This window comes from Camelus dromedarius, chromosome 1 (assembly GCF_036321535.1).
Source record: "Camelus dromedarius isolate mCamDro1 chromosome 1, mCamDro1.pat, whole genome shotgun sequence".
Taxonomy (NCBI): Eukaryota; Metazoa; Chordata; class Mammalia; order Artiodactyla; family Camelidae; genus Camelus; species Camelus dromedarius.
In genome coordinates this window covers 72,097,441-72,110,841 of record NC_087436.1, presented here as the reverse complement: position 1 = coordinate 72,110,841, position 13,401 = coordinate 72,097,441, and the positions used below count along the sequence as shown (strand labels likewise).

Genomic DNA, 13,401 nt, shown 5'->3' with positions numbered 1-13,401 from the left:
CATGAAAAAATGCTCAATATGGCTAATTATCAGAGAAATGCAAATCAAAACTACAATGAGGTATCACCTTACACCAGTCAGAATAGCCATCATTCAAAAGTCCTCAAATGATAAATGCTGGAGACGCTGTGGAGAAAAGGGAACCCCTCCTACACTGTTGATGGGAATGTAGTTTCGTGCAGCCATTGTAATGGAAAACAGTATGGAGATTCCTCAAAAAACTAAAAATAGAGTTACCATATGATCCAGCAATCCCACTCCTGGGCATATATCCAGAGAGAACTCTATTTCAAAAAGATACATTCACCCCAATGTTCATAGCAGCACTATTTACAATAGCCAAGACATGGAAGCAACCTAAATGTCTGTTGACAGATGACCAGATAAAGAAGTTGTGATATATGTACAATGGAGTACTACTCAGCCAAATAAAATAAAATAAAATAAAATAAAATAATACCATTTGCAGCAATATGGATGGACCTGGAGATCGTCATTCTAAGCGAAGCAAGCCAGAAAGACAAAGAAAAATATTATATAATATCACTCATATGTGGAATCTAAAAAAAGAAAAGACACTAATGAACTCATCTACAAAACAGAAACAGACTCACAGACATAGTAAACAATGTTACAGCTAGCAGGGGAAAGGCAATGAGAAGGGATAAATTTGGGAGTTTGAGATTTGCAAGTATTAACTACTATATATAAAAACCAAATTTCTTCTGTATAGCACAGGGAACTATATTCAATACTTGTAATAACCTTTAATGAGAATGAATGTATATATATATGACTGGGACATTATGTGGCACACCAGAAATTGACACATTGTAACTAACTATACTTTAATTAAAAATATATATTTACATCCACAGACTAAGTAAATGTTTAATCCTGTTTATTGATTTTTCTTTGTTTGTATGGAATTTCCTTCTTATGTTTCATTTTCAGCTTAAAAGATTATTCAAGTGCTACTGAATTTTTAAAATTTTTTTCAAAAATATAATTTGTTATGCTTTTTACACTGTTTTTACATACATTATTTTACTTGTTCTGCGTAACATTGTGAGCTAAAATTTTCCTGTTCAGAAATGAGAAAACAGCCACTAAACGAGTATCAGTAGCTGTTCTTCTGATTTCTACTTTAGTACAGTTTTTAATTCTGCTTTAATTTTAAATTAAATAGAATTAGAGAATTAAATTTCTACTTAATTGAAGAATCGAGAGTTCAGAAAGCACTTTAGCATACTATGCCCTCTGGTGGACATTTCATTACCATTGTGACTTACTTTGCTGGATAGAGCTGCTTTCAAAAATAAAAGAATGTTTCAAAAATAGAATTGATTGGTACATAAATTTAAAAGCCAAACAATCCCATCTGGGGATTTATTTTTTATCAGTTAAGATGTCTTACAGATTTCATTTCTACATTTCAGTTAAAACATTTACCCGCCATAAATAGTACAAAAAAAATGTTTGAGATGATTGGTTTCTTCCCTAGACTGAAGATGGCAAACTAATTGTTGAAGGAATGTTGGACATTTTCTGGGGAGTAAAACGGCCTATACAGCTGAAAATACAAGATGAGAAGCAAATCCCTTCTTTCACTGTGCTCAAGTCACCAGACGTCTTTTCCAAAAGGTGAGCTATCTTTTATGGTTTTCAGTCCTTAGAAAACGATCTTTGTGTTTACCTTTATTGTGTGCATTCTTGAGGATGAAAGCTCTGAAGCTTAAATACCGTCTCATCTAATCCCCCAACAACTCAAGGAAGTAGGTGTTCAGAAACCAGGGCTCTGAGAGGTTAGGTAATTTGTGCAAGATCTGATACCACGCGCAGAGCTGGACTGGACCTCAGGTCTCTGGGCGCCAGAGTCCGTGCTCTGTCCTCTCTCCACATTCCTCCTTTCCGGGAAGACTGCATTCTTTCACTAGAAAAGACAAAACGGAAAGGCAAGATTTCTTTAGCCCTGGCCTTGTTGCCAAAAGAAACAGGGATAAAATTTAAATTTCTCCTCTCCTTGGAACAAAGGACTTTTCCTGCTTTCTGGAAAGGAGACTTAACTAATGCTCCATCTGATTGCTGTGTCCTGTTGAACAGGATCAGAACAAAATGCATTTGAAGTGCAATAAATGTACACAGCAGTCTTCTGTGTGGGTTGAACATGTAAGTTGCACTGTTATTTTCATTATCCTTTATAATTTTTAGAAAAATTAATAAATATTCCCAAATAAATCATACATATAAATTTTTTGTTCTTCTCCTCTCTCCCTTCTTCCCTTCCTTTTTAATCCTGACTGTCTGACTCATCTCCTTCTGTGTATACGTGGAGGTACCAAGCCGTCTCTTCATCCATCCTCCTGTCCATGACTAGATGAGTTCTAGTTAGGGAGAAGATGGAGAGAGAGCAGCCAGGACCTTTTCCTCAGTCTGACCTTAGGCCATAACTAAGGAAAATCAGAAGTCACCTTGAAGGAAGCCTCACTTTTCCTCTGGAGAAAACACTGAAGTCCTGCTGTATGACTTGCACGTTGCCAGTTTTTCTCAAACGTGACGCTCCAGCAATTCTAAACACCTTGTAATTCCCTACACATCATGAAGTTTCTTACTTTCCTGACTCTGCCTTGAAGTCTACCTGCTTCTCGAAATCCTATTCGCACAACCCCTCCACCATTCCTTTCAGGTTCAGGTCTGTAATGTTATCCAGAAAGCCTTTCGTGACCCTTCCGTCTGGAGTAGGTGCACTGATAACTTTTCTGTATCACTTTCAGAGCATGCCGTTCATTGTATTTTTATGCACCTGCCTCCCCCTCTAGCCTGTGAGCTTCTCAAGGGTGAGGGGCATGCCTTATTCATCTTTATCCCAGTGCCCAGCACAAAGAAGAAGCTCAAAATATAGTGTTGAATGCTGTCCACAGAATCCTGGTGGTTAACTTACCTCTGCTCTGTTATGTGAACTGTCTCCAGCTACCATGTGACTAGTCTCCTATCCAAGCTAACGATGGGCAAAGGGTCCAGGATGTATGAAAGGGCAGAAGAGGGACCAGAGACTTAGGCAGCCTGACAGAGCCCTGCATCCCTCACCTGCAGGAACTAGATGATTGACGGGGCTGATGATCTTAAATGACTAGGAGCATCATTTAAAAGTAGAAATTATCCCTGAGCTCTGATTTTAGGAAACTGTACAAGATATGAATTAGGAAAAATTAGCTATCATTCTTCATATTACCTAAGAACTCAATTCAAATTCTTCTGAGCAGCCAGCTCCTTCTGATGCATTTTAATTATGTGAATTATGAAAACTTGATTAGTATGGAAAATTATGAGAAGATGTCAAGGAGATGCAGTAAGCTACTTATCACATAAAGCCGTAATAATTTTAAATGGATATCCCAAGATAATTTTTTAATTTCTCAAATTAAAATTCAAAACACTTGTTCCTAGAAATGCTAAATTTGAGAATGAGTTTCAGGAGCCCAGGTAGACAAGTTATATTAATGTCTTTCCATATTCTATGGCAGATTAGAGATGAACAGTCTCATGATGTATCTTCCATGGAATCCATTTGCCCTTTTTTCATTCTTTATCAGAACATTGCTGTGAATCAAACAGGAATTATCTCCTTTAAAATCAAAAAAGACTACCCTAGGAAACTTCGCTTGCCCTTTGCCACAGTCATGAGACTTGCTGGGAGAACATTTGAAGTGAAGTGTACACTTGCAGCATATCGGATTTTTCTGGTGGGCAAGAATTGTCAGAAAAAGATCTCACTCCTCTTGCACATAAGAGCAAGATTAGATTCAATTGTGGTTAATTAGCCAAGAATCCTTTGTGGGAAGCAGCTGAACATTCAGCTGGAAGGTGTAGCGTCATTTGGAATGGCTTCTGATTCCCTAGTGGGGTGCATAGCACTATAGGGAATCAGCACACAATCATAACACGTTAGTATTATACTTTGCTCCAGTCTAATCCTAGACACTCTCACTCTGTTGCCACCCTTATGGTGGTGTTCGTTTAAATTCTGAGCTTTGAATGAAACTGCGTAAGGAAATGGACCATTCCCTCAGGCCGCAACACATCCTGTTGGTCCCTTTCCCATTCTGGGTTTCTCTGGGCATTACCTATACATCTACTCTCACAGGATCACAGATTTAACATCTCCAGTGGGTGAATGTGGAATGAAAGATGTGGCAATTGTGTACTCAGCTGCAGGAAGGGCTGCAATCTTTTCTTTCAGCTCACCCTTGGAGAAAAATCATCAGTTTGTCAAGCTAGTTTGTTTTATTCTCTTTGAAATGAGTCACACTGACTCAGCTTAATGGGAATGTTAAAAAATTTTAAATAAACCAGTTTGATCTGCAATCACTTGTGATCCTTTATGGAAGCAATTCTGTGGGCAGTTCTTTGTTCTCTCATATCTGGTCCAAGTATTTTGTTTTGGAAATCTTCCGGAAAAACAGCCTTTCTTAAGGCTATGTTTGTTTGCACCAGTTTTCATTTATGTTTCTGATGTCTTTCCGAAGTCAGCTTTGACACGCTGTGCACAAGTCATGGCAGAGCAGCATAAAGAGCAGAAACTGGACAGGTGTACATCTGAATAACATCAATAGTATTTTTCCTTTTTTACAATATGTGTAGAGAAGTGACCACCTTCTATTTGTCTATCAAATTTCTACTTCCTTTTTATTTTGTAGCTCATTAGAAAACCTCCCCACAGTTTCAATTTGCTAATAGTGTACATCCTGCAGGCTTGGTCAGAGCGATACTAACAGCCCCATGCTTGGGCAAGTTAAACTATTTGATATTACATAAATTTCCAACCAGTTTTCTTTGGAAAACTCCAGGTAACTGCCCTCAAGCTTAATCATGTGCACCGCTGTATGTGGTGACACTACAAATTACACAATCCAGAGATGAAAACAGGTGGGTTTTTTTTCCCTAAGATGGTAGGGAGGAAAAAGGCCAAACACTGAACATATTTAGCCATGTTTGTTCCTCTGTATTTGTGTGACACCATAAGCTGTGAGAAAGTGAAGACAGATGTCAAGTGGGTCAGGACTACCAAGAATTTATAGCACATCACTGGTCTAGCACACGTGGGCTGCCTCATCTTCCCCCGTGGGAAACAGCATCGGGTTGCTTTGCCTTTTTAGATTACGCTTTCCATTGCTATTACGCTGTCCATTGCTAGCATTCTTTTTATGACAATCTTTCTTTTTAAATCTATAGAATGGGGAAACTTGATTATTTTATCAGTTACAGAATAACTAGAGCCTGAGCCAGAACCTAAATAGTTCTCCTCTGAATTGAAGGTATTACCCGTAATGCTTGGTCTTTTAAGACATCTGTTTTGACTGGCTATATTCTGGATAGTAGAGCCTCCTAAAAAAATCAATTAACAAATACATTAGGATTATCTTATCTCCTTCATAAGGCTGCTATTGTGAGGCTCAAAAGATATGAAAGTTGTAAAAAAAAAAAAGACTTCAAAGGAATTCAAAGCTCAAGGGGAAAAAAAGATCCTGTTTATTCAGATTTCCCATCACTAGTATGGGTAAGCACCTGTGTTGTGGCCACCAGCGGCATTTGGGTAGAATTAATGCCGCATATTCCCTAGGGGTGAATGTTTTTTGGCCACAGGAAAACAAACATTATGGAAGAGACTTTTAGTAGGACTACGACTGGTGCCAGCAATGATAGTGTCCTTTCCCGTGGAGAGAGCCAGGAGTATCTTGGATCCCTAGTGGCTCCTGGCCCATCATAAAATGGATACAGATGATGGTGGTTATGGTGAGGATGGCAATGAAGATCATGATAATTTTTAGCACATATTGAGTGCTTACTATGTGTTGGGCCCTTTTTCAAGGATTTTACACAAATTAACTCATTTAATCTTCTCAGCAACCCTATCCTACCTCATGCTATAATCACCCTCATTTTACAGATAAGGATAAATGCACAGAGAAGTAACTGATCTAAAGCCAGATAAAGAAAATAAAAATAAGTGTTGCCCAACTGGTAAAGATAAGCAGTTGCCCAGTTTTATTTATTCTGGGCATTAGAATGCATTGAAAATTGTTAGTATTCCTATATAAATCATGGTTTCCAGAAAAGAAGTTTCTATACACTTTCCTCCTTTTGTAAATTGCATTCTTCATAGTGCCCAAGGGCCTGAAAGATAGGCTGTGTAACTTATTTAGAATCACTCTACCTAAGAGTGCTTTGAATACGAGGAACTCATTGCAAGTTGGCAGAACAAACACATTTGCATCTACTCTCGTAAGAGCACTGTGGGATATCTGTATAAGAATGGATTATGTTGGTTTCTGCTAATTCCATTGGCACATATGTTTTACAGAATCTATGTAACCTTGTGTTTCAGTGTGTAACTGAATTATTGTGTCAAAATATGCTCAGAATCAGTACAGGAAGTATTCAACATGCATGCTGACCACACTGGTATGAATATAATTTTAATAACATAAAAAATTGTTATAACTTAGCATAATGTGTCCACCTACAGAGGCCCATAGTACTATATTAATACTGTAAATCTGAAAACCGTCACAGCCCTTTTTATGAATAGACTTGATCTCACTTACAAGATTTATTACTTTGCAGGGGAATGACACGCTGGGGAGAATTTGATGATCTTTACCGTATTAGTGATTTGGACAGGACCCAGATTCCAGTGTCTGAAGTAACAGGTTCCCAGGAAGGTCAGTATCAAACTCTTGTTAATGAGGAGATTTTTCTAACTAATGTAAAGCATGAATCCTAATGTTTCTCTGAAATTTAACATTATATATAGTGTTACTTATTGGATTCATTCTGTACTTAAATATATATATATATATATATATATATATATATATATATATATATATATATATCTCTTGGAGCATCTAACTTAAGTCACTACAGTGCTCACATGATGTTTAAGAACCTTACTTTGCTATATAAAAACATTTTTTTAAAGTTATATCAAGTCACTTAGATTTATTAGATTAGGGAGAATTAATGGTTTGAATAAAGTTTGTGTACAGAAGATTGTTCAACATTTTCCCCGAGGATTAGGATTATTTATTATATTCAGTAGCTTTTTATGTTAGATCAAGCCCTTCAGACTGAATTCCACATCTTTTTAGAAGTTGAACATTTTAGTTAATAGATATTTATTTAACATTGCTTTTCAGAAAGAGACAGATATCCTGGAATCACTATATTTGATAGGGTTGTTTCAAGCATTTATTTAAAAAAGAAATCCGCTTGAACATCAAATGAGTTCAAATCAAACTTGACAAACCAGTGGAAAATGCCAGCTCCTGTCATGTGACATCAATAGTCATAATAGCGATGACGTGGTAGTAATGAGGATATTAGGATCTGTCATTTACTGAGGCCCTAAAGTGTCAGGCATGATATCTTGTATTTTTCATTTTTGTTGTCATTTAGTGTATAGAGATCCAAGGAGGAGCTGATGTCTGAGGCTGGGGATGGGGTTCATGTTCCCAGGGTGGTGACATTACCAAGCTGACTTCAGACTGAACCAGGGTATCCTGCTGGCATTATCTTCATGAATCTACCACCAGCTTCCAGTGTTTAGTTATTTTTTTCCAAAGCACTCTCAACCCCCTCTACTGTCTCTATAACAACTCAGATTTTATAACAAACATGATGGGCCTTCCAGGATTTCCTTATTTTTGTTTTATGGCCTTTTGGCATCTTTTATATAAGCGTCCTTCTAATTAGTCCTTTGACATTCATCTAACACAGGGGAATCCGAATATCTTGGCACCAAAGATACAACAAAAATCTACTTGTATTAAAGCAACAGTGCTAGAGAAATATAAAATATCACATGCTTATGTGATGATACTCTAATTACAATAGAATTAAAATTCCAAGGTAAAATGGAACACGTGTCACCAGACAGCCCTATTCTTAAACAAGATCATTACTATTTTCTGTGTAAAAGCATTATAGTCCACTGCTTAGCTACATAATTCCTTTTTAAATACATAACCAAATCCACCCAGGCTGCAAAGATGTGGGCAGCTAAATTACTTGGGCTTATAACCTTTATTCTTCCCAGATTATTCATCTTATCACAGTAGCACTCTGAAGCCTCCTGCAGGTAAAGAGCCAGAATCCCCCTTGCTCTACAGAACCATGAGCGAAGCAACCCTGGTGAGAAAAAGGATGAAGCCCCCGATGTTGGACAGAAAAGACAGACAGACGCATCGGGCCTCTATTAACGGACATTTTTATAACCATGAAGTGAGTTACCATTCCATTAATATCATTTAAAATAATGTTGTCTATTTGTGCTAACAATATCACTCAATTCAACTTGCAGTTAAAAGTGATAATAATTATACTCTTAAATATAATACTACTGTTAGTATTGGGTGCTCTCTATGTGTTAGGCATTAAACTGTTTTGATTTCTCTCATTAATCACTAAAACAATCGTATGAAGTAAATACTTCATTATTTTCCCTATGTTGCATATGAGTTAATTGAGGTTCACAGAGGTTAGGCAATTTGTCACAGGTCACACTGTTTTTAAGTAGCAACTCTGAACTCCAACCCAGCTTTGTCTGAGGCCAGAACCCAAATTTAACCAACGTGGTGGATGAACCGTATCTAACCACGCTCCACACACTGGAAATATGAAGATGATTCAGTTGATAACTCTGCCAGCATGGAGCTTAGGTCTTGGGCCAAGAAACCAATACAGCCACACATAGCACTAGAATAATCTAAGTGCTACAGAAGATGGCTGTTCAAAGTACATTCAAACATTAATATTTAAATAAAAGGAAAACTCATCTATAGTCCTGTTTATTCCAAGAAATCAAATTCCTCATTTTCTATGTCTTATATATATACAGTTCACATTTACACAGTGCAATTGCAGTTTATATAATTTTTATTCTGATTTTTTTTCTCTTAATATCTGTTAAATTTATATGCACCTTTCCATGGTATTTGTAAGACATTTTGCTTTACTGAAGGTAGGAAATATAACTTTTTTTTCTAGAACTCAAAATTTATCATGTAAGTCATTCATCCATTCATTTAATAAATGCTTAAAAAGCACTCACTCTATCCAAGGCACCATTCTAACCCCTTTAATGCAAAATATTGACTCATTCATCTTGAGCTTTTTTCCTATAAGACTTTCTACCTTATTCCTTCTTCTACCTTTCGGAAGGTATCCATATGTTCCTTTGGAGACTGGTGGGAAGAAACCCCCATTGTGAATTCTTTGTTCAAAATAGACATTTTTCTGGCTCAAGAATTTCCTCCTGGCCATAAAGTACCCTTGACAGTCCCCCACAGATGTGCAACTACCAATTGTCCTAGTTTCTTCTTCTCCTCAGAATCAAGGTCTATGTCATCATCTCGTGGGCTGACTTGTGTTAAAGAAGGCTGTGGAAGCCACATTGTCCCAAATGAGCAGCTTCCAGCCGGGACCCCAGTGCTGAGGATGAACCGGCACTAAGCTGGCAGCACAGCACGTAGTTAAGTGCTAGGGTGTTGCAGCCTGATGCCCTGATTTCAAATCCTTGCTGGGAAAAGTTTAAACATGACTCAATCTCTTAACCTGGGTTCCCTCACCCTTCCTTCTTAACAAGGTTGTTGATGGGATTAACTGGAATGGGGTGAGTTAAGCACTTAGCAGAGTGTCTGCATGAAGGAAGAATTCAATTTACGTTAGTTTTATTGCTGTTGATTGAAAGAGAGATCAAGCTGGAACTAGAGATACATACATACAAATGTTATTCACTGAAATATAATAACTAGCAGAAAACAAAACCCCAAAACCCAAAGCACTCTATCAATGCATATGCAGTGATGGGCATCTAGGAATTTAAGTTGTTTTCATATCATGAAACCTCTAGATAATGCCAACATCGAACAACACCTGTATCAGTGGCTTAGACTATGATACAGCCAGTCCCAAGGAATACATTCCAAGACTCCCAGTGGATACCTGAAACTGAGGATAGTACTGAATTCTGTGTATATACTATGTTTTTTCCTACACATACAGACCTATGATAAAGTTTAGTTTATGAATTAAGCAAAATAAGAGATTAACAATAATAGCTAGTGATAAAATAGGATAATTATAACAATATGCCGTAAAAAGTGTTATGTGAATGTGGTCTCTCTTTCGCCCTCTCTCTAAAAATATTTTGTTGGACTGTACTCACCTCTGTAAGGGTATGAGATGATAAAATGGCTACGGGATGAGATGAAGTGAGGTGAATGATGTAGGAATTGTGACTCAGCATTAGGATACGATTGACCTGATTGTGCTGACTTTGTGTTAAGAGGAGGGTCATTTGTTTCTGGTGATCTTGGACCATCAAGCCATGACGATGTCAACAGTTGGTTGTCAGCAGCAGACACTGTCAATGGCTGGGGATCCTGGGCAGGATGGAGTAGGATGCTGTGAGATTTTATCACGCTACTCAGAATGGCACACAATTTAAAACTTATGAGTTGTTTATTTCTGGAAATTTAGTGGGGAGGGTATAGCTCAGTGGTAGAGTACACGCTTAGCATGCAAGAGGTTTTGAGTTCAATCCTCAGTACCTCCATCAAAATAAATAAATACCTAATTACCTCCCTCCTAAAACAGTTTTTTTTAATTTTTTTAAATAAATTTTCCACTAGATTTTTTTCATCTCTCTCAGGATTTTATTTCTTTTAAAATAAGAATAATGATCAAATTGTGAGTTAAAAAATTATATGTTTTTTATGACTTTTTTATGGTGCGTTACTAATCCCCAAGAGGGATATGTCAACTCTTCTGACCATGGAAGCTTTTGTCTAAAAGGCAGAGGCTTGATTAGAGCAACTTGAGGGAAACATTGTTCTACATGTTCCATCAGCAGCACTTTGACCCCAACCCCCAGGTGAGATACAGGCTGAACCGTATGAAATTGCCTACATTGGACAATTTCTGACCAAACCCAAAAGGAGTGATTTCATATAATTCAAACTAAAAAACAGCCTAGAACAATTATTCCCAACCAGGAGAGAATTTTGAAATCTTCAACTACACTGAAGAATGGTGTGATTTTCTAGCGAAAATGTTTTGAACATTCTCAAATGATGTTTTACCTAACTTTCTCTAGAAACAATACTTAATATTCAGTAACAACAGAGAAACCAAAACAGGAAAACAAGTTTTTAAATTGGTGATCTTGGACTTTTTTGCCCAAAGGAAGGCCAGATTCAAGATGCTGACTATTGTTAGTTGTCATATAAGTCCTTAAAATTACGTCCATCTTTTTTTTTTCCTAGACATCAATTTTTACTCCAGCCTTTGGATCAGAAACTAAGGTCAGAATAAACAGTGATATGAGAACTGAAGAAGTAATAAAGCAAATTCTCCAAAAATTTAAGGTAATCTTTATCACTGAACTGAGCTATAAATATCTTGTATATAATTTAACTGTAGACACATAAATGGATTCTTCTGAAAAAGACCTATAAACATGTAAATCTAAATTAAATGTTCAGTTCTGAAGAATTCTTTCCTATATAAAGTTGACCCTTGAACAACACAGGTTTGAACTGCGTGGGTCCATTTATACATGGATTTTGGGAACAGCAGATCATGGAACCAATCCCCTGTGATAGCAAGAGACAACTGTATAATACCTTTTGGTAACTGTGCCCTGAGAAATTACATTATTCTCGGAGCAGAGAAGGTTTTATGTCTGAAAGTGAAAAACGAATGTGAGGAAACATATATAATTTGGGTCTGGTTGGCTTAGAAAACATTGACAACAAAGAATTCATGTCTGTTCATGTTTTTCCATTGACAGATTGAAAACAGTGCCCAGGATTTTGCACTTTACATAATTTTTGCAACAGGAGGTAAGAAAGCTTGGTGGTTCTTCTTACACGACTTCAGTGTGTTATCATTTTCTGCCCACAGGGAAGACAGAAGACAGTATGCCTCATTCTGTGGAAGAAAGGGAAGGAGGGAAGAGAGATGGGAGGGGGTGGGGAGTGTTTTAGATTATTCATATTTCACAGTTTCAGGGGAAGACAACCTAAGACTAAGGTATCTGAAAAGAGTTTACAACACAAAAAAATTCGCTTGTTAGCCAGGCGTTAATTCATGTGAACGGCGATCAGAGCCCTGGAGAATCTAGGTGGAAAGTTCTCAGGAATTGTTAGGCATTTAAGTTGTTGAGCTCTGTACATCTTTCTTTTTCTGTCTTCCCTTAGCATTCTAGCTCTTACTAGAGTCATCGTTACATACTATTTCTCCCTGATGGTGTTATTACTTTAGCACAGAGTCTGATGCATTGTAGGAGTGTTATATCTTCCTCAGTAGGGAGAAATGTGCAGAGCCTTGTGGTGGGGTCGAAAGGTTAGCAGCAGGACATTGGGAAGAGACTCTGGGGTGGGTGCTGGGAACGGAGAGTAAAAGAGAGATTAGAGAAACCCTAAGGCAATACTGAAATGAAATTTTTCAAAGCTTTAAAACTGAAAAAAAAAATGTAAATGTTAAATTGTAGAAATAGCTCAGGTTATAATTTAAGTGCCAGAATGAGCTGGAGATTGCCTAGAATAAAGTCATACATTTTGATACAGAGCGACTATAAGAAAATAAAAGCTGGATCTCCAAACACATACAAAATTAAAATCCTTATAAACTGAAAGCTTAAACACAAGAAATATATATATATATATATACATATATATATACTTTTTTTAAATTCTAAGTGTGTGTGTATATGTACATATACATATATATGTATTCATTCAGCAAGAAAAAGAAGTCCATTTTTAGTTCATTTCAAGGGTTTAATTTCAATTCAGTTTTTTGAGTGAGTGCCTCCTGTTGTATGTTCTTCTTAAATCTTTCAAAGTGAGATAAGGAAGCAAAATGAATGGACAAAGGATCTATCTTGTTTTTCTGTAGGATGGACTCCTGACTGTAGTTGGTCTTTTTTCTCATTTGCAGAGCAGAAGAGGCTGAAGAAGACAGACATTCCACTACTGCATAGACTCCTACAGGGGCCTTCCAAAGAGAATGCTCGCATTTTCCTCATGGATAAAGATGCAGAAGAAATTAGCAGCGATGTATGGATACCATCACCCTGAATCTGTCTTTGCTCCCTCCTGACTCAGCACCTCTCACACAAATGCTCTGCTTTTTGTTTTGTTTTGTTTTCCCTTTCAGGTGGCTCAGTACATTAATTTTCATTTTTCTCTCCTGGAATCCATCCTTCAAAGATTAAATGAAGAAGAGAAAAGAGAGATTCAAAGAACAATAGCAAAGTAAGTCAAGAGCTTGCATGTGGGCTGCTTGGTCCTTTAATAGGTTCAGCGCACAAAATGTATCCAATTTTTAATACTT

The 13,401-nt window shown here is 37.1% G+C and overlaps 1 protein-coding gene across 3 annotated transcripts in view; it reads left to right on the top strand.

The window, feature by feature from the left end:
* Positions 1 to 13,401, top strand: part of RASSF6 (Ras association domain family member 6) — a 48,226-nt gene that overhangs the window by 30,588 nt on the left and 4,237 nt on the right. For all 3 annotated transcript variants that reach the window (XM_010982813.3, XM_031470532.2, XM_010982806.3), the window contains exons 4-10: positions 1,505 to 1,644; positions 6,625 to 6,722; positions 8,099 to 8,283; positions 11,328 to 11,429; positions 11,855 to 11,906; positions 13,006 to 13,124; positions 13,225 to 13,322. In XM_010982813.3, the coding sequence (XP_010981115.1) occupies positions 1,505 to 1,644; positions 6,625 to 6,722; positions 8,099 to 8,283; positions 11,328 to 11,429; positions 11,855 to 11,906; positions 13,006 to 13,124; positions 13,225 to 13,322 (794 nt within the window). The remainder of the gene's footprint in view (positions 1 to 1,504; positions 1,645 to 6,624; positions 6,723 to 8,098; positions 8,284 to 11,327; positions 11,430 to 11,854; positions 11,907 to 13,005; positions 13,125 to 13,224; positions 13,323 to 13,401) is intronic.